The sequence below is a fragment of the Scatophagus argus genome, chromosome 7, assembly GCF_020382885.2.
Source record: "Scatophagus argus isolate fScaArg1 chromosome 7, fScaArg1.pri, whole genome shotgun sequence".
Lineage (NCBI taxonomy): Eukaryota > Metazoa > Chordata > Actinopteri > Scatophagidae > Scatophagus > Scatophagus argus.
Genome location: NC_058499.1, coordinates 8,805,164 through 8,831,778, shown reverse-complemented (window position 1 = coordinate 8,831,778; position 26,615 = coordinate 8,805,164). Strand labels below are relative to the sequence as shown.

The 26,615-nt window shown below is 43.3% G+C and overlaps 1 protein-coding gene across 5 annotated transcripts in view; it reads left to right on the top strand.

The window, feature by feature from the left end:
- Positions 1 to 26,615, top strand: part of reln (reelin) — an 89,607-nt gene that overhangs the window by 23,230 nt on the left and 39,762 nt on the right. For all 5 annotated transcript variants that reach the window (XM_046393450.1, XM_046393449.1, XM_046393452.1 and 2 more), the window contains exons 3-4: positions 13,235 to 13,373; positions 23,009 to 23,079. In XM_046393450.1, the coding sequence (XP_046249406.1) occupies positions 13,235 to 13,373; positions 23,009 to 23,079 (210 nt within the window). The remainder of the gene's footprint in view (positions 1 to 13,234; positions 13,374 to 23,008; positions 23,080 to 26,615) is intronic.

The window sequence follows — 26,615 nt, the reverse complement described above, 5'->3', positions numbered from 1 at the left end:
GCGGGAGATCCCCCTGAAGCCACCGAGTGGCTAACCACAAACCTTTATAATGCTTTAATTGCTTTGCTATGGCTGGTGCAGAATCAGACAGAAAAGACCTTAAAACAATATTAATAGCAGCAGAACACTGGAGTGTAAATTAACTGTGGTTTTTATAAATGTGCCCATCAGGGGTCTGATAAACTAGTCTGGCTGAGGCACAGCTATGTTTCTGATTCAGGTTGTGAGGGACTGGAAGGAAAGACTCAAGGTGTCACAGTGTGATTCATGTAGACACAATTTACATTTAATGGATGAGGTAGAGTGTGTAAAGTGATTCATCTCATTATATTGTGTAGTATAGTTTGAAAACCTAATTGCTCATTAGAGACTTTTGCAACATGATTTACACCAAAAGTTTTTAGACACTATGTGTGTGTGTGTGACACGTGTGGAGGGGATGTCTTTGCATTCTGCCAGAAAAGCAACATGAGTCTGGGGTGAGTCAGCTGCTGGAGAACTCCAACTGCTTCGTGTTTTTCCTCCCTTGACTTTTATTCCATTAAGAACTCTTTTTTTTCCATTCCAGCCTCTTGGCTTTTCAAAAGGAAATCACACACTGCTTCCAAACTGGTGTCTACCCCAAGACTATATGCTGACAACAATGACTTGTACAATGTACATTATCAGCATTTTTGTTATATTTCATTCAGGTTTGCATAAGGACAGGTCGCCTATGTGTGTTGCATTGCAGTGGTGAAGTGACATATTGGACTCCACACACCCTGGCCTGGATTGGAAGGAAATGTCACATGTGGTCCGACTTGTACTGCTTCCCTGATGGCAAATTGTTTCCCATCACATCATTATCCATTCAAACATAACGACAGAGCAAGTATTCATTCTAAATGTCTCCAGATTTATAATTATGCTGATGAATAAAAGGCACTTAAAATGGAGAGAGAGCTTTGAAAATAGGCTGAAGGAAATGGATAGAGGAACGACGTTCCAGCATGGGGCAGACAAAGTGTTTGAGATTAAGGGAATGAGTGTGAGAGGAGAAAATTGGAGAAAGTGTGGATGAAAAGTGGGAGCAATGAAAGGGAGACAGTATGTGAGTGATATAAGGAGGGGGAAGGAGAGAAGGAAGATGAGAGGATGGAGTTCCATCACTCCGTCTGATGGAGTGGCTGATTGGTGTTGCTGTGCCAATGCTGAGACACTGAGAAACTGGTCATTGATGGATGGCTCGTTTGCAGGGTGATGTTTATTTTCTCGTTAATTTGCATATTTGTATGTATTTGCAAGGTGGTTGGCTTCTGTTAGCAGGGATCAGTCCCCATCTCAATATGATGGATCTGGCTGCCTGACAAAATGGACAGCTTAGTGACAGAGACATCCAGCCGACACTGCGTCCCCATGACGGATGGGTTCATGCTAACACACAGCACGATCGGAGATGAAATCCTGCTGCACCTTGACCTGTGGAGGAGGGGCCAGAGAGGGCATGCAGCCAAAAGTGTAATCATGCCATACACACATTTAACAGGACTCGTGCAGAAATAGAAAGATATGAAAAAATACACAACCATGAATTGTCTTTCCTCATTATGCACAATTATGCATTGAAATCCTGGTATCCAGATGCTCATCCATCCCAAGGCTGGGTGTCAGCTGCCTGTGCCCTCTTGTCACCAAGACCACCAGACTGAATGTCAAGCAGAATGTCAGACTATGAGAGATGGCAGCTCATCATGTCAGTATTTACAGAGACACACTCGCAGGTGTGGTTCATACTGAACAAAGCCTTGTTTTTGGAAGTGCTAACAGTCCCAGGAGAGCCCAAGTGTGCTTCCGCATACCCTCTCCATCAATGGGATGAGGAGAAAGACTGAGAAGAAGATGCTGTTTAAGGAGAGATGGAGGATAAAGAGGAATGATATAGAGAAAGGGCGGTGCAGGGAGGAGAGAAGGGCTGAGGGGGTTCCCATGGGGAGAGAAGCTGTCAGTCCCTGGGAGACTTCAAACGCACTGCAGCCCTGTGATCAGCCTGCTCCCTGACTCTCTGCTGACAGCTCCCTGACTGCGCCGCTTAGACTCCTTCACACACACACACACACACGTATACACACTTGCTTGCTACCATAAGAGCGCTCACATCTCATACCACAACACATTCAAATTCCATTGACATACACACACTCACGCTGATTCTCACACTTAGGATGCAAATCTGTGACATATTTGCTTTGACACCCATCCTGGCAGTAACCTTGAACACTGCTTAAGTTTTCCTGTTGCTACCCTGTCAAGGACACCACACAGTCCCAAACTGTTGCTCCTGAACTATGGGCTTGAACAGAGGCAAGGTGGTGCTGCAGCTGATGATGTTCATAATGGAGATGATGACTTATCTGAGCCATTACTCCTTCTTTGCTCAGGGTTGAGGCACCCAAAGGCAGATCCTGCCCGATGATGAATTCATTAGCGTGGAAGATGAAATGAGTTGTCATGGCCAGGGTTATGTATGGGAGGTGATTTGTGTTCTCTGCGGCGCAGTGCTAGATCAGACTGGAGATCCGCAGGGTCGACTTGCTGTAAATCTCCCTGCTTTGCTGGCACAAGACTTTCCCACCCCTTGTGCCCAGACTGAGCCTCTGTTCTGTCCCTCCCGTTGCCCGGCATGTCCTCCCCCACCGATCTCACAGTGCCTGGGAGCTGCTAACAGGTGGCTAAACATTTGGGTGCTCTCAGAGTCCAGAGGAATGCTTGGGTGATTATGCATCACAAGTCATGTAGCTGCTTTCTATGCGCAAAGCCTCCTCAGAAGCAAAGAATTTCAAACAGAATACAGCAATAATCCATGACTAATTTAAGCTTCACCCACAGCAGACTCTGGACTTGTCCATTAGTACTGGCCATACATGCCAACAGCATTGGTCTTGCTCTCAGGTGTGATGGTACAGTAGACCTGCTGGGAATTTACTGGTTCACTTAGTGTATACTAGCTCTCTTGGAAACCATAGTCCTTTCTTTGAACTCCCACTGCTTCACTAGGTGTGCTTACATCTGTATGTGTATGCGATGCTCACTATGTGTGTCTTAAGTTCATGCATATGTGCATCTATTTGTTTCTGTGAGTAAAGCTGTGTGTGTGTGTGTGTGTGTGTGTGTGTGTGTGTGTGTTTGTATTGGCTTTTTCTGAGAGCACACACATGTATTTGTATGCACATGCTGAGAATGTGAGTGCTTTTTCCTCTCTTGCTGCTGTGTTTTTTGCATCCAAATGTATGGTAAAAAGGTCCAGGGTGACTGAGAAAGTAGAAATAGAAGAAAGCGGGAGCTGGACTGACTGTGATAGAGATTTCAAAGTGGTGTGTCAGATGTTGGCCGGTTTTTTGTTATTTTTATTTTTTTATCCTGTAGGAGAGAGCAGCAGGCGTAGGCTGTTTCTCCCATGTGTGGTCTCTCTTGAGCACAGCAATGTTATTTTCTTCCATGCAGAGAGGTTGGTTACATGCCAGAGAGAATGAGAGAGAAATAAAGATAGAATAAAGACAGAGAGAGCTTTGACTCAAAGACTGCTCAGTTTGACACATTTCTGTGAACACTAGTGGGTTTGCATCATTTCAGCAAAGAGGCAAGCTGACTTTGAAATGTACCTTTGTTGTGCTGTGATATAAAACTCCTTATGCTCTATACCTCCATATGCACCTTGCAAAGTGTGTGGGCATCTGTGGGTTTGGTGTGCAAACGGAGAGAAAGTGATTTTACAAAGTCTTCTCCACAAAGTGCATTCCATCCAGGCTGCACTCTGAGGTCTATTCATTTTTAAAGTTCCCTTGCAGAGAGTATTAGAAGAAGTGGAAGTGCTCTTTCTGACTCTGTGAGATGAGGAAGCGTAGTGGTTCTGCTGGTTTCTCCCTGTAGGGCCCTGCCTGGATCTGGCTCTCCACCCTTTAAAAGCCTTAGAGAAGAAAGGGAATGCACCACTGCTTGGCCCACTTTCTTATTTTTTTTTATTTTACATGTAAGTTATCTGTGAGCAACTCACCCACATTCAAACTGACCCATATTTTGGCAGCAAAAATAGTTGGTGACCTTCTCTGTGTTTCGCCCTCCTTGTAAGAGCCAGGCTGTTGCCGTGATTAGTTCACTGCCTCCCAGCACTCCTCTGTTAGACCAGGCTCAGCTCCAGCCTTCTCCATAAACACATTTAGGTATACACGCACACACATACAAAGGCAGCATAGGCACCATGCCATGCTTTCCCTAGGCTTTCCATTGGCTCCTCACCTGTCGCCCCAGGTCCCTATCTCTCATACACAACATGTGTGTCAGGGCAGAGCCTGCGAGTCCACGGCCTCACCAGTTTGTTTGTTTGCTGCATTGACGGGTGGGGAGCAGAGACGTGGATGCAAGAAATTAGCACAAGTCAAATCAGATTAATTAATCTACAGCTCAAACTATTAGCCGAGGAGTCGTGTTGAATTAAAAATCAAATTAGCCCTGGCGCCTGCCACTGAAGCTGCGGTGTGTGCCTGCCAAGCTACAATGACACACACACCCACAGAAGGCAGCTGCTCATGGGCTTTGCTGGCGGATGGACGTATGTATGTATGCATGGATAGATGGAAGGATGGAAGAAGAAATTGGTGCTCAAGGACTAGAAGGGTGGGGGAAGGGGAATTTAGTGACTTTGCCACCCAGTGTGGTAAGCTTCTCCTGGGGCACGGCGTTGGCTGCCCTCCACTGGGTGCTGCTCCACAGGCCTCACACCACGAGCACTCAGCAGGCTCAGCTATGTCACTCCAATTAGGCCTTTCAGCAACATTTCACCCTGATGCTTTATAAAACACATACACACACACACATCTTGAGCCTGGGATTGAAAAACAGGGAAACAGGGAGAGTGAAATTCCTTTTATATACCAAACCCTGTAGAACTTTATGTTACAGCTTTGTAATAACCTGGTAATAGTGGGGTAATACTAGGACAACAAAGAGATAATGATTTTAATGATTTAATACCATGTGATTACCAATACCTAATACTAATAATGTTAATTGAAACAAACATCAAGAGGCACAGTATTTAAACGTCTCATACTGTTGATGCCTTGTACATCATACAGCGTAGATTCAATGCAGAAAGAGAAACCAGTTTAGAGACCTTTATTTTGACATTTTTTTTGAAATTATGTGTTTTGTTTCTGGTTTCTTCTCTTTCCACTCAAAATCTCCTTGTGTTTCCGTTGATCCCTCGGTAAACCAGATTTATTTGAAAGAGAAAATAAAGTTGAAAGGTAGAATTATTACCTAACTAATCTGGTCCAAGATGAACCAGGCAGTCTGTAAAATTTCACCTCAGTTTATAGACTCTCTGTTTCAACTTGGACCTACTTTTCACAATTAGTTTTTGTGAGCAGTGAAGAACATTATCAACATTTCAGGGGCTCTCAGTTTAAGTTTTACCTCCAAATAAACTGCTATTGCTAAACTGTTGCATTATTCACAACATGTGCGGCTGTCTGACCCATCTTGTTTTTTTTCAAACTTTGTTGAAGCAATGTTGTGGTTTTTTTCCAGCAATTACTTGAGCTTGTAAAAATCTTACCATTACTGATAGAAATGATAGCCAAAACAATAAAAATGACATCCGATTTGTTTTCATTTAACTGCTACAGTGCATTCAGCAATGTACGTGGCAGGTGTGCATGCATGTGCACACAGGCTTGTGTTTGGTTATGTTACGTTTGTGTCTGTGTGTGTGTGTGTTTGCAAGTATGTACGTGTGTCTTTGAGATGGATTGCAGTGCTGTGTGGAGATGTAAAGGTCTCATCTATCATACAGGGTGGGGCTAAAAAAAAAAAGAAACTCACTACACTTGTTTAATTCAGGGCAACATTCATTTCAATTGTGAAACATTAGTTCGTTGGGGGGGGTAATATGCTCCAGTAGTGTTTCTGTATTTCATTTATCATTCATGCTTGTATGGCTTGTAGCTCCTGATCATTAAAAGGAAGCAGCACGCAGCCTCAAGAAATAAACAAATTTTCTTTTTAATACATATGAGATGTTTTACAGAAGACTAAACAACTGTATATAGTGTTTGTATTAGATAATTGTGCAAGTATCACTATATGTTGTTGTGTATTTACTCTCTTTTAGCTGTTCGAAACCACACTGGCAGCTCCCACAATAAGCCCCGGCTTTGTGTGTTGTGGGGGTGTGTGGGTGTGTGTGGCCTCGCCTTCAGGAGTTTATGGGTGATGGATGCTGTGAGACACAATGGAAGCCTAAATGAAAGAGCAATTGTTCTGCGAATGTATGTGTATGGGCGAAAATTGGTTTGGTGCATGAATACATACATTTTGTCTACACACAAATGGTTTCTGTCACACACCAATCAATTTAACGTACTGTGCACACATGGAAAAACATAATAATGTAAACATAAGCATATGCACAGCAAGTCTCTTATATACAATCTTGCACATGCTAACCTACGCACACACACACACACACACAGCGCAGCAGACCTCCAGGTGTCCTTCACTGCCAGTTAAACTCCCTTTCATTCATGTGGCAAACGTCCCCCTCAAATTTTCCCACAGAGTCTCTTACCCCCCCCTCTCCCCCTGGCCACTGGCATCTTTTACCACCCATATTAACACACAGCTTCCTCCTGGCAACGCTGTGGCGGACCCCTGCCATCACCACAACGCTGCCAACCCGTCTCCATGGTAGTATGATTGGCAGATGCTGAGATGGATGCCCGTTTCAGCCAATGGCCGATCAGAGTCAGGTTGTCATGCGCCGACCCTGCAGTGGTCCGGCTGACCAGCTGAGGATGGTGTTTGGAAGAAAGGGGAGAATGCGACGCAATAGGCGCACACAAACACACACACAGCAATGGATCATTCAGCAACACAAAGTGTATGGGGTCCCTGCTTAGGCTGTCATTACTGTTGTGATGTATCATTTATGTCGCCATTGTGTGGCCCTCTCTTCAAACATGTTGACAGAGGCATTATTCTGGCTTTTGACAGATTCCCATACATTCACAGGGTTTTAATGCTCCAATAGGTTTATGACAGGTTTTCAAATTACTGTATGAAATACGAGCCTTTAATGAGCTTGATCTCCAAATTATCTGGGGTATTAAACATTGAATTTCTAAGTCTGAGCAAATGGGAGACCAGTCACTGCTTATCAGGCTTTTATCTGTCTGAGTGTGCACATAAACACATACTGCAGCTCTGGAGGACAATAGTTGTGCATCGCAAGCATTAATCAGTGTTTTTTAAATGAGGCCCATTTCTCTGTGTTTAATCAAAAGGTATATAGTGAACGGTGACGAACATAAATTCCTAAGACAAGAATCAAATAACCTAATCAGCTTATAGCGCATTACACTTCTTCATAGGGCTTTCATTAACACTCCGGCGACTGCTATGAATACACAAGCATTTTATTGTTCTCTTTGGTTGCATTTGTATGCGTATGTGCAGTAGTCCAGGTTATGAAAGTGCATGCATTATGTGTGTACTCTAGTATTAAAGGTGCTTATGAATACAATAATAACATTTGCTCCAGCGAAGGGAAAGTTGGGCCACTTTACTTGATTTACATTTGGGGGAAGAGGAAGCAACAAGCACCCAGATTCCTCAGAAATCTGCAGGAAAAACTTCAACTATAATGAAATCATCTCGAGAGCTATTTATCACCAAAGGACACAATCAAATCAAGCAGATCACTAAAACTAATTGTCGTCTGTTTCTCCACAAACCAGACACTGCTGAAGGACAGTTATGAAATGAGTGCAAAATACATCTGGTGCTTACCAGATGTCAAATGGTGTGTATAAATTCTGAATGATTCTGGTAAAATGTGCACATCAATTTGAATGGTGCCTCTCAAATCCTCGCCACTCTGCCACAAAGCCCAACTATCACTTCTAATGCCAGTTAGACCGGCTCCTGCTGGTCCTACAGTGTGAAGTCGCTGCCAGGCTGAGCCACTGATTGCCCATCTGCTCCACTGGGGAGAATTCTCACTCCATCTATTTGACTTGTTTTGAGCTTGGCTGTGGAAAGCTCATTAGCTTTGCAATGGGAGATAAAAAGAGAGATAAAAATGCTGTCTCCAAACAGAGAGATGTTTAAGAGGACACAAACAGATGTGAACTGAAGTGTTTACATATTTAAAAGAAGCAAGACCAGACGGAAGGGAAAAAACGTGGAGAAGTCTTTGCAAGTCACTGCATGCATGAATATGAATACATAAGAATACACTCGACTTCCCACTTCCTCTTTGTGGTGCGCTTAAAAAATTCAGCACAATTAGAGATTGATGTCAGGGTGACAGTCCTATAACCAACAGATGACCCTTAAAATTCTAACACACCCATTTCCTGTGTTTCTCTCTATCTGAGTGAGTTTGTGTGTGGGCATGCCCAAGGGTGCATGTATAGGCATTTGTGTGTGCGTGTATGTATGTGTGTGTGTGTGTGTGGGTTTATATTTATGAAACATGCTCTGCCCAGTCATACCGTGGGAGTTAGCAGGTCATCTTCCCTTGCCATTAATCACCGCCGACAGCTCATAAGTGCCAAATCTGCATGTGAAAGAACTGCATGCGTGTATGTGTGCGTGTGTGTATTTGCATATGTGCATCTAACTGTTGATGTGTGGTTACAACAACCCCGCCGCCGAGATCCCCTTCATGGCTGCCTGTTGAATTAGAAGAGGCCTCTGATGATACTTACCTAACATGCAGCACTCAGGCATCACTGGTGGCATTTGTACTGAGGCTTGTGTCTGTCCACAGAGTTCTGCATGTGGCTCATTGTGTGGTAACAAGAGAACAAACAAAGTCACAGCTGATGAAGCATACAAATGTGGCCACAAACAATTAAAAGTTTTAAGTGGTTCTTACATTTTCTGGAAAGTAAATATTAAAGTTATTGGTGAGTTCTTGCTGTCAGTCACTCAATATTATGTGATTTGTAATAAAAACATAACCGCAAGATGTGCTGTAATAAGAATAAGAGAATTTAACTGGGATCAATACAAACAACACAAAGTAGGAAACATTAATATGAGATGGTGGGGGACAACTCAGAGTAAAGAGAAAATTAATTAAAAGACTTTGCAGTCGGTGTGACCCCAGCATATAAGGTGACAGGAAGGGCTTTGGAATATATTTTCATTTTCCCAGAGACAAAAGAGTGCGTCTTTTCCCGTCTCATCTCCATGGACGGCAGCAGGCATGTAAAAGAGTTCCTGTCCAGGTTCACTACAGTTTGTTGCTTCACTGGAACATTTGGGATTTGGTTCTCATTGAATAATGGCAATTTTTCTCTCCCTCTCTCTTTCTGCACGCCCAGACATGAAAGGGACTGGTTTCGTTATTTGCATTTTTACGCCTGAGTGTATTTTTCAAGGGGGAATAGAAATTCTATGAGCTGTGTTGAGTCTCAGCGCTGCAGTGTCCTGGACTACATCAGTCTGCCTTTTCATCTTCACCTTACTCTAAATGCACCCTGCTTTTCTTTAGCCATATACACAGTTCATCCCTCTTTCTCTGCCTCCCTTTCTACCTGCTGCTAATGTCTTTATGTTATCACAATGTTTGGCTCAATTTTTGTTTCAAACATTGAATTCTGTGTTCATTTCATTAATTCAGTTTCTCATTTCAGCAAGAGTTACGGTCGCCTGTGGCAAATTAATTAGGGTTGTTTTACATATTGAATTCTGAAAAACCACTCTGTACAACACTAAAGTAACTAACTCTTTCTTTCATTCAGTGATGAGTATGGCTGTGGACCTAACTTGTCACTTTGAGGTTATCAGCTGAATTATGTCGGTACGACTGATTCACGTTAAATCAATCTGTGGCAAAATTTAGTACCAGAGAAGGTGAGACTACATCACCCCTGCACTTTTAAAAACTCAGCACAGACATCCATCACTGCAATATCTGTAATGTGAAGTGTAATGTGCTATTCCATAGTTTTTGTCTCGTGTCTGTGTTGTCGTGTGATTTCCTGTTTTATTTTGTCACTACTTCCTGTCTGTGTCTATTGTCGTCAGCTTTGATTTTTCCCTTTGTCTGTGTTCCCTCCTTTGGGATTACCTGTCTCCGCCCTGATTGTTTCCACCTGTGCCCTTACCTTGTGTGTCTATATAGTCCTCATCTCCTTTTGTCTTGTGCCACTTTGTCTTGTCCTTTGTGTCAGACAACCAGTGTCATCCCCATTGCCAGGTCTTGTTGTTTTGTTACTTTGCTCTAGTGATTTTCTGTTTTCTTAGCGTAGCCTCAGTCTAGTGAGTTTTTGTTTCTTAGTTTAGTAGGTTGGAGTGATTTTCAGTTTGTACTTTTTTTGAATAAAAACTTTATTTTGAAACTTTGAGGGTCTTTAAACAGCTTCCTCCTTTGAAGTAACAATTGTTGTTTTTACAGAAAGAATAAAATACACCCAAAGTACTGTTGGGTACTGTACCAGTACTAGGCATTGGTCCGAAAACCAACGGTAGCCCACCTTAGTGATGAGTGGTGGCACTCTAAATGAGGATATCGTTTGAATGAATGATTCATTGTCTCTGTTCTCGTGTCCACACTGGTCCACACAGCTCGTTTACTTTCTCCTTCTGCTATCTCCTCTGCTCAGTCTGCCGCTCATCCTCATCACCACACTTCTCTCTTTCTCTTTGCCTTTGCAGTTTTCCAGATAGTGTTTCCATTGCCACCTCAAGAGCTAAGCTTGTATCATGCACATCTGCAGAGATTCTCAAATTGCGCATTGGCAATGTGGTGAGAAAGATTCACAGCATTTCTGCTTCTCTTCTTCTGCCACAAATTTGGACAGTTAGTGGCATTATTGTTGTCTTGACTGCCCTGGATGTCTGGCATGTGACCGTAAGAAAACTGTTCTGGTAATGACACTCTTTTGTGTCAAAGAGGGGTTAAAAGAAGATGTATGGGTATGTCAGTGCATGTTTTACTGAGTGCTACATGAGAACAGCATTTCAGGTTTGTGTGTCATGGTAAAGATAAGGCGCTGAGGAGGTCTCACCCAGGCAAACAGCAATGCAATAACCCCAGACAGTAATGTGTGTTTATGTGTGTTTCCCTGTGTGAGTGCATATGTGTTTGCCTAAGAGTAAATTGTGGCCATTATGCAGAGAGGTTGTAGCTGGGGTGATTAGAGAACAGCAGTACTATTAGTGGGTGATTACATCTCAGTCTGTTACTGCACGAGCAGCTCCTTTGCAATGTAAGAGGCTGCGCTGCTCGACACCTCGTAAATCTGACACGCGAGGTCCACACGCTGCTTGCACTCACACATAATGACACAATATGTTGTTGTCATGTGAAAGCTCTTAAATCATGTAGCTTTGATGGTTATTCAGTTTGAGCTCAAGTTAAGGAGTTTGATGTCCCTCTGCACGATGAGAAAATGCACAACTCCTGGGTAGAAGAAAACCTTTGCAAATCCCACAGGGTAAATGGTTAAATGCACCATTTGCATTTTTTTTTTCATATGAGAGCAATGGTGGCTTGGTTTGTTTGTGTCATGGCACACACACACACACACACACACACACACACACACACACAGACACGCAACATAAATTTTATGCAAACTAACACCACGCACGGCTGGCCGAGTCGTTCAGAAACATTTATGGAGCTGTTGACATTGTGTGTATTTATGGATGCAATCTGCGAGGTCAAATTTATTACTGTCAGAAATGGGTGGAATTATTTCTCTTTAAGTAATTAGTTTTTACCACACACACACACACCCAATGTTAGCATATTGATTTGCACATTGATTCAGGGGATATTAAACCTCTGATGTTATCAATCATTGCTGATTATATTTTCAATGAGTTGAGTTATGATGGCGAAGAGGGTTGTGTTTGCAGGTTACACAGAGCAGAGGCCAGCCGCCACAGCTCTGCAGCTCTGCACACATCTTCATACTCAGAGGGGACATCGCATACATTTTTAAACTGGCTGAATGTGTTTTCTCCTTGTGCACTGGACCAAACTATGCTGACTTAGTGTTGCGGAATTATGACAAATTCCCAGATTGCACAATCCAAACTCTAGTTGTGTTGTGCATTTGTGACAGTTAGCAGCACAGTTTGGATGCCTCTTTGCCGACATATAAAGCCTTGTAGTTACAGTAAATTATTAAACTGTGCTGTATGTTCCCGCAGTGATTGATGAGTCCGGCGGCGTCCTGCCCTTGCCCTCTGTGATGTGAAGCAAAGATTGTGTGACATGATGTCATCCCATCGGTGCAATCATAGCCGGACACAGATCCTCATTAATAAGAGCACAGTTATGTAGTGTCAGCTCACTGGGACCGAGCAAAGATGGTCGGGGAAAAAAAAAATAATGATGAAAGGAGAGAAGCAGAGATTGGAAAAAAGAGTGAAGGAGAGAAGGTGGATGAGAAATGAGTGTGAGGCAGGAAGTAATGAAAAAAGTGAAGCTGTGGGATGTCTTTGGAATGGAAAAAATAACAGAAGAATGGCATGAGATCAAACGAGTGAGGGAAGAAATAAGAGCAAATGGAAAGAAGGGAGGAAGGGATAAGGTGTATGTAGAAAACTTGATACATTGGTGGATGTCAGTACTCCTCTTACTTTCATTATCAACAATGCCTTTTTGGAATTTGTTTTGAACTTATACTGATTTCACTGTAAGGATTTGCAGACTTTGCTGCAAATGCACAGAACTTTGATTTCATTGCTGTGTCTAATTAACCTGTTGAGACTTGGTCGGCGATTCATCACAATTAACATCGTTTCATTTTTTTGTGACTGTATGAAACTGGTGAGAGCTTTCAGTTCAGGAGACCATAAATTAAATATAATGCACATTACACCACATCCATGTTTTAGTACTTGTTTGTCTTTCGGTAAGGTTTTCTGACCCATGAACACACAACACAGTTAGACTATATAAAAAAATCACTTGTAAATGGGCTTACCACACAATGATAATGTACCTTTTACAAATGCAGCCTACAATATAACACAGGTTTTATGTGCAAGTTGACTTTAACATTATAGTAAAATGAATGGAAACCAGCTGCTGCCTAGAAGTCAGGCATGACAATTGAAAGTCTAAAGTCAGCTTTGGAAAATGTTTGGTAATAATGAAATTATTGGATGGCACGAACCATTCCAAATTTTTGGTCTCTCACGTATTCTCTTCTCCTGTCTCCTCCAGGTGTGATGCCAGAGCGGCAGTTTGGTGGAACGCAGTTTGTTTGCAGTGTGGTTGCTTCCCACGTCAGCCACCAGCCCTCATCCAGCTTCAGCTTTGTCTGGATCGCCCCACCGCCTGGCACCGGCTGCGTCAACTTCCTGTAAGTCACGCATGAGTGTATGTGTCTGAGAAAGAGAGCAGCTACGAGAGAATAAGACGGACACGTATGTGATTCATAACAGGATTTTAACAGCTTCCCCACATCTAAGCCAGAGAGTCGTAAACTGTAACATTAATATCCTTAAATGCTGTGTGTCTACATACTGACCCAGTAAGCCTGAGTGAAGCATATCAGCTGACATCATGGGTGGTGTTTTTCTTTCCTCCGTCTGAGCCACAGAAGGGATGTTAAAAGGCCATCGAGTTAGGGAAAGCGTGCAAGATTCCTGGAAAGGGGTTAAACTGGGGACACAGATATCGTGTGTGTGTGTGTGTGTGTGTGTGTGTGTGTGTGTGTGTGTGTGCATGTGCTTGTGTGGTTATAACCTTAGTACCTTGCTTGGCCTGTGCAGTGGCAGGTGTGAATGTGTGAGTTTGCCCTGCTGAGAATTACAGGAAATATCCTCATCCTGTCATTCAACAGGCTTGGTGCATCTTCCCATTGGAAAATGTGTGAGTTGTTGAAGAGATCCGCTTATCCCTCGAGGATGGGTGTGACACACACACACAAACACACACACACACACTCTCTCTCTCTCTCTCTCACTCACTCTTTTGAGATAGAAAAACTCTGGTTGGCATGATGCTCTGTAACATTACATAAAGGCAATGATAAGGAGCAGTTATCCACTCTCACTGGTACAAAGGGCTTCTATTAGGGTCTCAATTCAGATTTTTAGCCAGTTGCAACAAACTCGGGGGCTGTAAATAGTTGATTGGGGATACTGCGTAGGTCTGATTGTGTGATGTTGCTCACTGGTGTTTCGCTGAACCTTACATATTGTTTGCACGGCCCAAGTTGGAAAAGATCTGCTGTAGTTTGATACGTCTGAGAGCAGCTATGGTCTTTCTCCTTTATCTCATTTTCATCCCGCCCCTCCTCTGTCTAGTCTTGCTCTTCATCATTTTCTCCATCTCTGTCTGTTGGAAACCTCCTCTAACTCTCTTTCCTTGTAATTCTGGCTGGTGATTTACAGCCCCATGCTGATAATCAGTCAAAATGCAATTAGCAGCTGTTGCTTGAGAAGCACGAAGGAAAGAGGAGGACTCGGCTGACTCTGCCCCATGCAAAGTCACAGCAGCACAGGACCACATTGCGAAAATCTTTTAGAAATACACCCATAAAGATTGGAATATTTATAAATATGACTATGCAGTTGACAGTATGTTTATAAAATGAAATCTGAAAATGAAAACATCTCTGGCCTCATATGATTTTAGTCCCCAGACAGTCAAATCAAACTGCAAAATAGTCTCTTATTTTCTGCTTTTTTATTACCACTCATTTTCTTTCCAAAACATCAAAGACACTGCAAATTGCACATCAGCGTTTCATACAAAACACAACTAAATTAAACATTTTGGCAGTACTCAAAAAATCCCTCAATGAATTCCTGGAGGGACGTGATAGACTATCAGACAGAGACTTCTATGGACAGACTGACAGAAAAGGATTCAGTTGGGGAATTTGCTAAAGTGGAGCTGCCATTTAGACAATATCCACCGAGCCAAACAGATTTACTGGCTTTTTCCTCTGCCAGCAAACACATTTACAGTTGAGCGTGTGTCAGCTTACGAGGATTGTGTGTTTCCTCAGTATTTGTGTGTGTGTGTGTTTGCATGTGAGTGTAAACCATGGAGCAGCAGCGTGCCAGTGCTGATGACAGCGGAGCTGGCAGGGGGCCATGACTGTATGACAATAGGGGCCCCTGTGGCTGACCTTATCAAAGTCAGCCAGTCACACTCCAGCTGTCTTGAGACTTATACACACACACACACACACACACACACAGACATGCACACTCTTACTGCACCTTGTTCCAGTTCAAAGCTTCTATCTCCTCCAGTATATCCTCATCTCCAAAGCTGCGACCCCCTGGGTTCAGTGGCATGACTTTGGGAGAAATTCAACAGGCGAGGCCCTTGTGACCAAAGCCACGGTTACCTTGGGAGCCAAATGCATTTTCCCAGCACTGAATTGTCAGTTTTATTACTCTTCAGGTTGAGATGTGTCCAGACAACTGTCTTTTTTTGAAATTTTTTTTTTCTAACTGAGTTGCTTTAGTAAATGAACCACCAAGTGTAGTTTTATGGCAAATCCTCCCGTCATTTTAAGAGGAAGCAAATTGATAAAAATACAGGTGTAAGAGAGATTTGTCCTGACCTTAGAAAATGTAAATAATAAAATGTCCTGCCCTTGCCCACAGTACGCGTACCCTGATTGATACAAGGACCGCTTTCCAGAGGCAGCATCCATGAGTGTTTAAATTAAAGGCACAGACATCTTATGTCCTTCACAGGGCTGGAGCTGCATCGCCACTGCATCAATATGGGACCCTGTGAGCAGTTTTATGGGCAATATTGTGGGAGTGTTCCTGGTAACCCATCACCTGCAGGAGTGTGATAGAGTGCAGTGATGTGGGCATCCAGAAGAACTCATTTTCTGGGCGGCTGTAAATTGCCACCTAAAGAGAAGGGGAGGCCTTGGAGGAAAAGGAGGATGGAAAACACATGCGCCCAGAAGTAAACACTGATCACTCTGTTCAAACACAAACTAATCAGTCAACAGAAAATTAATCAGAAATAGTTTTGACAATGATTGATTTATTGAGAAAAAATGCCAATAAACGTTTGCTGGTCTCAGTTTCTTAATTACAAAAGCAAGTTACTTCTCTGTTTAATATTCCTATTCCAATTAACATTTCACAGACTTAACTATTGATTAATTAATCAGTTGATTAACCAATAGACTAATCTGTAATAAATCTGGTCATTAGGTGCATCCTGAATATGAATCACTCACAGTGAAGCTTAACTGTAGGCCTGGAGTAAACCGTCTTTTGCTCACAAAATGCAAACCGAGTCATGCTTGAATGACTGCATAAAACACAGTTGTGCCCCACTTTTTATTCTTCTCGCCCAAACAAACGATACTTTGCTGCACTTAACAGAGGTGAGAATGGTTAACAGCCTCTTCTGGTGAATGCAAAGATGCCCTGGTGTGTCTCTTCCTTTCTTTGCCTTTATTCTGCTTCACTTGCAGCCTGGAGGCAGTCAGTGCTGTGTTTGTGTGTGTGTGTGTGCAGATCTAACTCTAACTCTTGCTTATGTATGGGTGCTGTACGGCCATATCTGGATGCTCTATGCAGTGAGTGTGTGTGTGTTTGAGGGGTGTTTTTGACATGCAGTGTTTTGTACCATCTCCATGTGGGTCTCAGATGGCTGCCTGGTTGCTTGTACGTTTGTTCTTTTTCTACCTCTCTTCTACTTGCAGTCCCACTTTTGAGTCCTGGACTGATTGTAAGAGCAGTTAGGAGGAGAAACAGAAATGGGGCAGGTGGGCGCTCAAACACTCTCTTGTCTGGTTAGCTGTAATTGAAAAGGAACGGTTCTTGTGCTGTAATTATGCCCGGTGTTGTTCTGTTGTTGTTAGTACCATCTGTTCAAAGTGGGCAGGCCTCTGTGAGCATGAAGTTTGTGAACACGCACTACAGTGTTGCATCTTATGTGGCTGGTGACAGTCCACTGTTGCATGGGAACACAGATCTGGTTTGGCTGCTTTTGTGGAACAAATCTCCACGTGGCTTTGTAACAATGGCCGTAGCAGGTAGCCATCGATTTAGAGAGGTGCTGCTGCTTTTAAGCGTGCTGTTAGAAACTTGGGCTGATCTTTCCATTTTGTGACAACAATATGTCTGTAAGCTGTGTCCAGTCAGGTGACCGGCTGGCAGGATGATGGAAAGCTTGTGACATTAATCAGAGGTCAAAGGTCAGAGTTCAAGCATCAGGCCGACACATGACCTATCTCACCCAGCACCTAATTTTGCCTGGTGTTCTTCTTCTTCATTGATTTCCTGTTATTCAAGTCAATCTTTGAGTCTGTTTTAACATAAAATCACTAGTTAATGAGCTCCTCTCTTCACTAAAGCTCTATTCTAGCCTGTGGCTGTCTGACAGATTATCTTAGACACTGGGCAAGTGAAAATGAAATATTGGTTCAAGGTAATCCCATTTGGGCATTGTAGATATAGAAATATGGGGTAGAAATGTGAGGCACGATGGAGCACATAAATCTGATCCAATTTTTTTCTCCACAAACCGACCAGAGCTGCAAATCTGACACAGCCCACCCATATAATTCCAATTTTCATATATCACACATTCACATATAAGACGGCAACTCTTATATCTCTCAAATTCATGTGTTTAACCTTTCTTAAACTTTTAAGATGTGCCAGGTTTTCAGAATATAAGAGTAAATCTTCCACTTCTCGAGGCTAAACCCATTCCTGATCACAAGCCGGACTCCTGTTGCTGTTTACCCTAAAGGTCTCTGCATCCCTGATGTGGTCTTATTTCCCAGGGGGATGGCCTGTGACCTCTGTAATTATATTCATACACCTGTGTACACAGAGACACACATGCACACACATGTACACTCAGATACATGCATATTACACATCAGTGCTCTGATCAATATCCCCCAAACTGTCTGTCCTGCACGATCATCATACATTGACCTCCTTATCAATTCCAGATGAAATAGAGGGCACAGATTGGAAAAAAAAAGGGGGTGGGGGGCATAAGGCATGATTTTAAATGCAACAGAATGAACCATGCTCAGGGGAGAGCGGGTCTGCTCCACATGTATTTTGTGAGAAATGATTGCTTCTCATTCTGCGCTGTTTGTCTCTGCAAATGTACTCCGTTGTGACTGACAGACACGGCTTGTTGTGTGGACTCGTCTCTCCGTTGTTGACTCTGGGTCAATACGGTGGATTCCTCTCTTTCTCCCCCTCTTGTCCTGGTCTGACCCTCACTGAGGAAGTGAGAAAGGGAGACAAAGGTTCTTGAAAGACAGATTTTCATTCAGATATCCAGTTTTTGAAGTAGCTGTTTTCAAGGCTAATTCAACAGCTGTGAGACTCAGCTCTCTTTCTCCTCACATATTTACTCCTTAGTGCTGTTGTTTCCCTAATCCACCTTATTATTACTCGCTAACAATAGTCAAGGTCAATTACTCTTCTCCTGGCTGTATGCTGAGCAGTAACTGTGCTTTTTCTGGTTGTATTTGGAGCTGTAACTCTCTTTGACCCTGTGCTAACAAGCAGGTAATTTGCCAAACAACTCCCAAATCCCTTCTCTGCGGAGCTTCATTAAATTTGCATGTTCTCCAGGAGCCTTTTTCAATTAATTAATTTAGGGGCGGAGGGAATGGAGGGGTAATGTGATTCCACAAAGCCAGCCACACCTTCTCATGCCCTGACTGGTATGAAAATATACAATGCTGGGCTGAAAACAGGAAACATTTCATCAAAGCACTTGATGAGTAGTTTTCCTGGGATAACTGAAGCAGTGGATTTTTGTTTTCCCGTTTAACATGCCTCTCTCATCGTCCTACTTCTCCGTTATTTTACCCGTCCTCCCTGATTGTGGTGCCATAACCACAGCTGGTCCTCAACGTAGAAGATAAATCAACCAATTCGGGTGTATTATTTTAAGGGCTATGTCCAAATGCACCACATCAGTGCTGGAGACTGGAACTGCGCCCCACTGAAACTCCTCCTATTAATCATGATTACCAACAGGCCTAGTGAGCTGAGAGAGAAAATGAGCTTTTAATTGGGATTTGAGGAGAACAGGAGGGGAGAGTCGAGGGAGGCAACGTGTGTGTTCTCCATCCTCAGATGTAATAGTTTGAGCAAGGAGAGAAAATGATCTTTTCACTGCGTTTGTATAAAAAAACTGTTAAAAAGTTTGCATTTGTGTGGTCAGTATTCAGTGTTCAAGATAGCAGATGCTCTATTTAACTGCATGTATATGACTTTAGGGTAAATCAACCGTCAGTGTTCCCTGCTGTGTGTGTGTATGTGTGTGTGTGTGTGTGTGGTTAGCAGGGATCTGTCAAGCTGGCTCTTGGGGGATACTTATGGCCAACAGCAACATGTAATCTAACATGGAAGACATGCTTGGTAATTACCCACTCCAGGCCCTTTTGGGAGCTCTTTGACTGACAGCTTGTCCATCTGCATACATGTTAAAGCTCACATGTGGCTTGGAGCGTGTGTGTGTGTGTGTGTGTGGACTAAATCTCTACCCTTACTCACAGGCCTTGCTATTTGACAGCAGATTGTGGACTTTGAAAGACGGCCATCTAACCCCCATTTCTATTTCCCTCGACCAAATCCCATCCCCCTCTTCCCCTCCATTTATCCATATCTCTCACTCAGTTCGTGTCTTTTTCTTCCCCCCCACCCCCCACCTCCCATCTCTCAGATTTGCTCCTTTTGACTAATGAGAGGGGAGAGGATGACACTTATTTTTGCAAGATGAATGATCCCTCGTTTGAATTAGAGGAGAGGAGAGAGGAGAGAAAAAAAAAAAACATCAACACATTTAGGCCCTTAATTGCTTTTTTCCCCCCCAAAGAAAGTCAAATTAACATTTAGATGTTCAAAAATGTTTTGTGTGTATCAGTTCTGTCCTTTGTGTGTGTGTGTGTGTGTGTGTGTGTGTGTGTGTGTGTGTGTGTGTGTGTGTGTGTGTGTGTGTGCGCGCGTCTCCCAGACTGGAGACGGTAATGAGAGACACACGCTGAGGAGCCGCTGGAGTGTGACGGCAGGACAGACGCTGGTGTCGCGCTGCGCCGATCACACACACTCGCCGGCTCAGACTAAATGCCCTCTCCTGGCGACAGTTTTAATGACATGACACGTTATTAAGTCACACATTGTCAGACCACTCAAACACACACACACACACACACTTTAAAAGGAACATGCACTGTTTCCCACTGAATGTATCTCCTCTGTCATTGTTTGGTTGATGTCTCTCTATTTATTAGAGGGAAAGGAGAACAGCATCATTCAAAACTTAGGCAAAAGTGCTCTGAATAATTCTTCCACAACTGCCAGCTTTGCAGGGCTTTTTTCTCCTACCTGGCTCGTTAAGGGTTACTGTCACAGATGTGTTCAGTGAGTGTAAAAGATGTGTGTCAGGTCAAATGTGCTCTTTGATGGAGTCCTTCTGGCACTTAACAGAAGCTGTTTAGTGAACTTGAGCTGAGACTGTGTTTAGTAAATATTTAAGGACCTTGTTCCTACATCCCCTCCCGCTGTTCGTTACGCACCATCTTTTATTCATAAATACCAAACTCAAATTAGTTTTCACCCAATTCTGAAATATGAGTGTAATTAAATATGTTTTCTCCCCAGCTCTGCACGGGCACAAGAGCTCTTTACTAATTAATGAGGGGCCTATTCATTATTCATGAGCTTAGATGAACGAGTAAATGCCTTGGCACCCATAAAAGGCCTGATTCTGCATTTTGGACCAGGGTGGGGTAGAGTTTGGGAGGTGCGAGGAAAAATCCACACGGGACTGTAAGGAAGGAATGACAAATGAAGCAGGAGAAGGAGACAGTCTGAAGCAACGAGGTGGGGCTCACTGACTGAGGCATGGCATAAAGTTTTGCCTATTTTTAATCCTTTCCTTAGCTCTTATTCTCAGCCTGTTTTGTAATGGGCAGTATGTCCACCTGATGTGGCACAGCACGCACACACATAAGAAATAAAACTGTATGTATCACTTCCATAGAGTTTGATGTATGGTGAAATCACAGTGGAGTTACCCAGTGCTCCACTTTGTTGGTTTGTTGTGTGAAGTGTCTGGATTGTGACAACAGAGTGTCCTTACATGGCACAGAGCAAGACGTTTAAAAAGTGCCCATTGAAGAGACTGTTGCACTGCACGCCGATCAACAGCAACTTTAACACCACTGACAGGTGAAGTGAATAACATTAACCACCTGCTTACAGTGCAATGTTCTACGGGGAGACAGTAATGTGAATGTTCACATCCGCCCTCACCCCCACCCCCTCCTAGCAACAGCTCTTCCTGTTAGCAGCAACCTCCCCCAACTCCCCAGATCCCCACCTGATAGCAAATCTCTGGGATACGCCAGAATAAGCAGAGTCCACCCTCCCACCAGGTGTGGGGTCTCCCATCTGGGGGCTCAACCCTCAATGCACAAGACCTAAATGATCCAACATTCCAATGCAGACGACCAACAACATACCTCCAGAGGTCCTGTGTTCCTTCCCCTGACAGGTCAGAGGTGTTTTTGCAGCACAGGGGGGACCTACAAAATATTAAGCAGGTGGTTTTAATGTTGCGGATGATCGGTGTACGTGGGTGACTCCCATGCTGTAGTTCTGTGTAAGTGCATGTTGCTCAGATTTACAAGCTACAGATGATTTTCATTATTATGATCAAAGCAAAAATACGTGTTAGACAGAAGAGACGAGACTCTAACTGCCCTACTCACCATGACGGACATGCAGGAACACTGCAAGCAGTCTGTCAGCACACACGTCATGGCTGTGATATTTATCCTCTTTATGTTTTTGACCTCAATCTCTCTCCAACTGTTTCCCCTCTGTACTATGAGGGGAAGACGCAGACAGGAGTAATGCAGCTTTTACCAACCACCTTAAAATGTGTTGTTGCTCCCATGGTCACTGGACTTTCCTTTATGGGGCCACTACATATCTCGTTTTGCTGCTGCCGCTGACTAGAATGAGCTACAAAAGGTCCCAAGGTGTTAAAATTTTACAGTCTTTTCCCAATAACTCATTTCAAGGACTCTGAAAACTGCAGCTTCTTCCACAGTGTGTCCACCTCAGTCTCCCCACGTCTCCCAGTGTGGGCTTTTATTTTTGTTATATTCTATTGATATTATCCACTGTTTGTGTATTACAACAACTTCCACATTTTTTAATATTATTTCCATTAGTAGCAATTGAAGTGGGGCTAAATATTATTACTGGAAGGCGTGACAGTTCTATATGCCACAGCTACTTCCACAGTTTGCATCTTTGCTAACAAAGCATACGAGAGTGGATCCCTGTCTGCATGTCTGCAGTACGACAGAGCATGTCTCGGTGTCTGGTGTAAAGGATCTTACTGCACTCCAAGTCAGTTCACCCTCTTATATTTTTAAAGCTCTCTCCATTTTCAAATGAATAATGCATTTCATAGCCACCGGAATGAAATTGTATAACATTCCATACATACAGCACGCAACGTACAGTTCGGTTTACACTGGCATGCAAGAGTGCAGTGTGGTAGTGCAGGGAATACTGGAAGATATTTGATTACCCATGCTATTTTATATTGCATGAGCACAAACATGTCATACATAGAATAACGTGAATGTCCTGGTCGTTGCTTGGATATTGAAATGACAACTAGTTAGAAGATATGTAATCATAGCAACAAAAATTATCCGCTTTGCTCACCAGTTACTGACTTGCTCTGTGAGTAATAAAGTTGCGTATGTGTAATTAGCTCAACTTGCTGTTCTGCTTTTTTTGGTCTTTTTGTCATATTATCCTCTGTGGTTACCTCAATCTCCCATCATCATCAACCTCAGAAAATGTCTTCCTGATGTAGCGTCCTTGAACACATTTCGGTGTTTTAGTTGGACATTATGCCATCTGTGCCACACTGATCTTCATATATTAAGGACAGATCAGTGCTGTTTGTGTTAATGCTCCTTCTCTTTCTCTCTCTCAGAGCCACAGCAACACATCGAGGACAGATCATTTTCAAGGATGCTCTGGCCCAGCAGCTCTGTGAGCAGGGAGGTGAGTGGCAGTTGCAGGGACGACACAGACATCACCCTTTATGACAGAAGCATGTGCGTGTGCTGCACCTGCAGGCAGATACGGTCTATTCATATGTGAATAGACACCTATATGATGAAGCACGTATGTGCAGCGACATATATGTATACCACATCCCCTTTCTCGCTTCTCATTACTGTCCATCATATGCACAGATTGCCAGAATGTAGATGACACAATATGGTTGATATGCTGCTTCTTCATGACAGTGGCATTGCAGCATTTCCTGTCTCTCTCTCTCTCTCTCTCTCTCTCTCTCTCTCTCTCTCTGCCTAATGATGCAGTCAGAGCCAGAGATATTTGGATGTCCTATATTGCCAGCTTAATTTCAGCTTATGCTAAACTCAGCTTTTTCTCCCCCCTCACTCTCTTTGCCGGAGATTTACGCTTTATGGCCGACACTTCTTACATCCACTTCCTGTGACAGCCTTAAGTAGCTATTGACAGACAGTGCAGTCCCACTCTGCATGCTGAGTGTGTATAATTGCTTGTTTACAGGAAAGAAGCCTCCTCCTCACTCATGAACTCCTCCTTGTAGATCAAATTTGACTTTAATGCTGAAAGTGGAGAAGTACACTGACTGCTGCTGGGTTCTTTTTGCAAGCTGCATCAGTGGAAAAAAAAAAAACAAATTTCAGCTTTGAAATATGCACTTTGTCTTTATTAGGAAAAATAGCCTCTGTGGCAAGTCTCTGAGGACTCTTCATGACAAACATGTCCCTCTGCAGGTCATTCGAGACACTTTTGATGTAACACTTGCCAGGCAGAAAGTGCTTAGCTTCATGGCTTCATGCCCACTTGGAAAAGCTGGGGCACAGAGTCCTCAGTCAGGCCTGGTGAAGAGAGAGAGAGAGAGAGAGAGAGAGAGAGAGAGAGGACGGCAAAGCTCTTCTCCTCTGTCTCCTTGCCTAAGAGCTCATCATCTCACCACCACTGACACACTGCCCCAGTCTTCTCCCTCTGCAAATGAAATATCTGCAGCCAACAACAGTCATTTAGTTGTTTTGTGCCAAGGCCCTGCAGTATCACACTGGCACACAACTACTCACAGCAGACAGGCTGGAAAGCAAAGATTTAGACCTTACGAGGCCTTGGAGGAGACAAGTTGTGAATGGAACTAGAAAAAAAAAAGTAACAATGAGGTAATGCCAAAAAAAAGAAAGCAATCTGCAAAGAAAATGTACAGGTATGAGAGGTACAGAGGGGTTTGAGGTGAGAGAGAGACAGTGGTGACATTGATAAGGATACACAGGAGCTGTAACTGATTGATGTAAAGCTATAAATTACCTGTATCAGTAATGACAGTTTCTGACAAATTGGGAAAGGAGAGATTTGTAGGATGAAGAGATAGTAGTAATGAGAAACTGAAGGTCATAAATTGCAGGTGATCTGAGTGTTTGGTGAAGGCAGTGGGATGATTAAACATCATTAACAAGGAAAAGTGAGGAAGGAGTCGATGTGACAGGATTGCCGACCTTGTTGTAGGCTAATTCCTTTGACGGCCAATGAGGCAGTGCACTCTCTGTTGCTGAACTATGCCAGGAAATCTGAATTACAAATGAGAAACGAACATGCCACAGGCAACAGAAGGTGAAAGGAGACAGAGGAGAGATGAGAAAGAGGAGGAAATGGAAACAGAAATGGGTCTGATCTTTTTTGGTCTCTTGCGGATTGTCCAAACAGAGAAAGGCATCATTTTTCTTCAGTCCACTGATCTAACTCACTGTAGTCGTTTCCTTTTCCTCTTTGCAAACCAAAACCTGCTACTTCAAAAGAGAAGTGCAGATTTAAAAAACGGAAAAAACGTTAAACTAGAATGTGCAAGGCTGTTGACATAAAAATGAAATTCAAGAAATTCTTTGAAATTAAACAAATTATGCTGTGGTGCGGCAAAAAGTGTAAGAAGTGTGACAATGAAGAAGCCAACTCAGATAAAAGTGTACTCAGATAAAACTATACATAAATTATGTTTACTGACTTCGTTTCTTCAGCCAAGTCAGTCTTAGCAGCAGGTGAGAAAGAGGCCAGTAGACTTTTTGCTTCCAGCAGGATCAAATAGGCTACCATCCCAAATTCAACTGCTGAGCGTAGGCTGCTCTGAGCAAAGTTACTTCAAATCTAGACATTAGTATTCAAAGTGGAATAAAAGATACAGGGCCAGCTCAAGCCACTTCAGAAGTTCATATGCTTAAGACTCAGACCGGAGAAATGAAAGCTATCTAAAGCAGAGTTATGATCCGCGGAGGAGGGGGAGGGAAGGAGCAAAACAGAAAGGAAGAGATGGAGGGAGAGAATCAGGCTGCTCAAGAAGGCAACTGGGGATGATCAGCCAGGGTGAGGACTTTAAGAACAAATGGGCAGATTAGCCAAGGAGATTGGAAAAGGAGATAATGTTGGAATATGAACTTGAGCTTAGCTTGGTAAAGAGATGGTAGAAGAAACTGTAATGTAAATAAGAGATTTAGGTAGGATAAAGAAAGAAAATGAGAGGTGTAAGCTTTAAACTCGCTGTGGAATGTCTGACATGCAGCACTTTGCTTCTCAGTAACAGAATGTCTGCCTGGAAGTTCATGGATACAGGTGTCAGTCTTAATGTTTCCTCTCTGGTGCCCCTCAAAGCTGGCTGAAAGATAAGCTAATGCTAAATTTGTGTTTGTGCATGTGCGTGTGTGTGTGTGTGTGTGCGTGTGTAGTCCCAGACACATTGCTCTCTCCTGTGCACTCACAGCTCCTTTCTGCTCTGCCAGCACCTTTTTTTCACTGCATTCCTTCATTCAACGGCCAATTCATCCCTCTGACTTCTCTTCTAGTTTGCTTTGATCTACAGTGCATTACTTTTCTCTACAACCAGCCCGGAAAAAATTGCCATATTTTCATCTCATTGGTGAATTCAGGAGACAAAACTAATGGGAGCTTGACAAATGATGCTGCATCCGAATAAAATGCACAGCACACCAGAGTAGTTCGTGGCACCAATCAGCACATTGCCAAATTGTTTGGACAGGCTCCTAGAGATGCTTTAGAGCGTGACACGGCAAAATGCAAATTACCACCACAGTTTTAAATTATTGCAAGTATACGAACAGACAGGCAGGAGGATGAAACAGAAGTACATTTCCTTTCCTACTGAGTGACCACAAAAAGACTTATGAAGCCCAAATGAGAAGAGCCAAGGCTGGGCAGGGAAAGGGTGTTCTGTGCTGAAGGGTGGAGTGGTTGTGGGTGTTGAATTGTGCTGCAGGCCGTCCATCAGCTCTATCTCCTGACAGCAGAGGCAGCAGTCCCTGCTTCCTGCCCAGCATCGCCAGGTTCTCTCATTTCTAGCGAGGGAATAAATCAGGTCTTTATGGGCCTGGCCGTGTCCACTGCACCCCAGATGGATTATTAAAGGGACATATAACTCAAAGAGGCCACTGCTCCCTGAGGGACGCCTGATCACAGTGCAACAGAGGAGGGACGGGTGGCCTCCACTCTTCCACCTCCTCGCCACACACCCA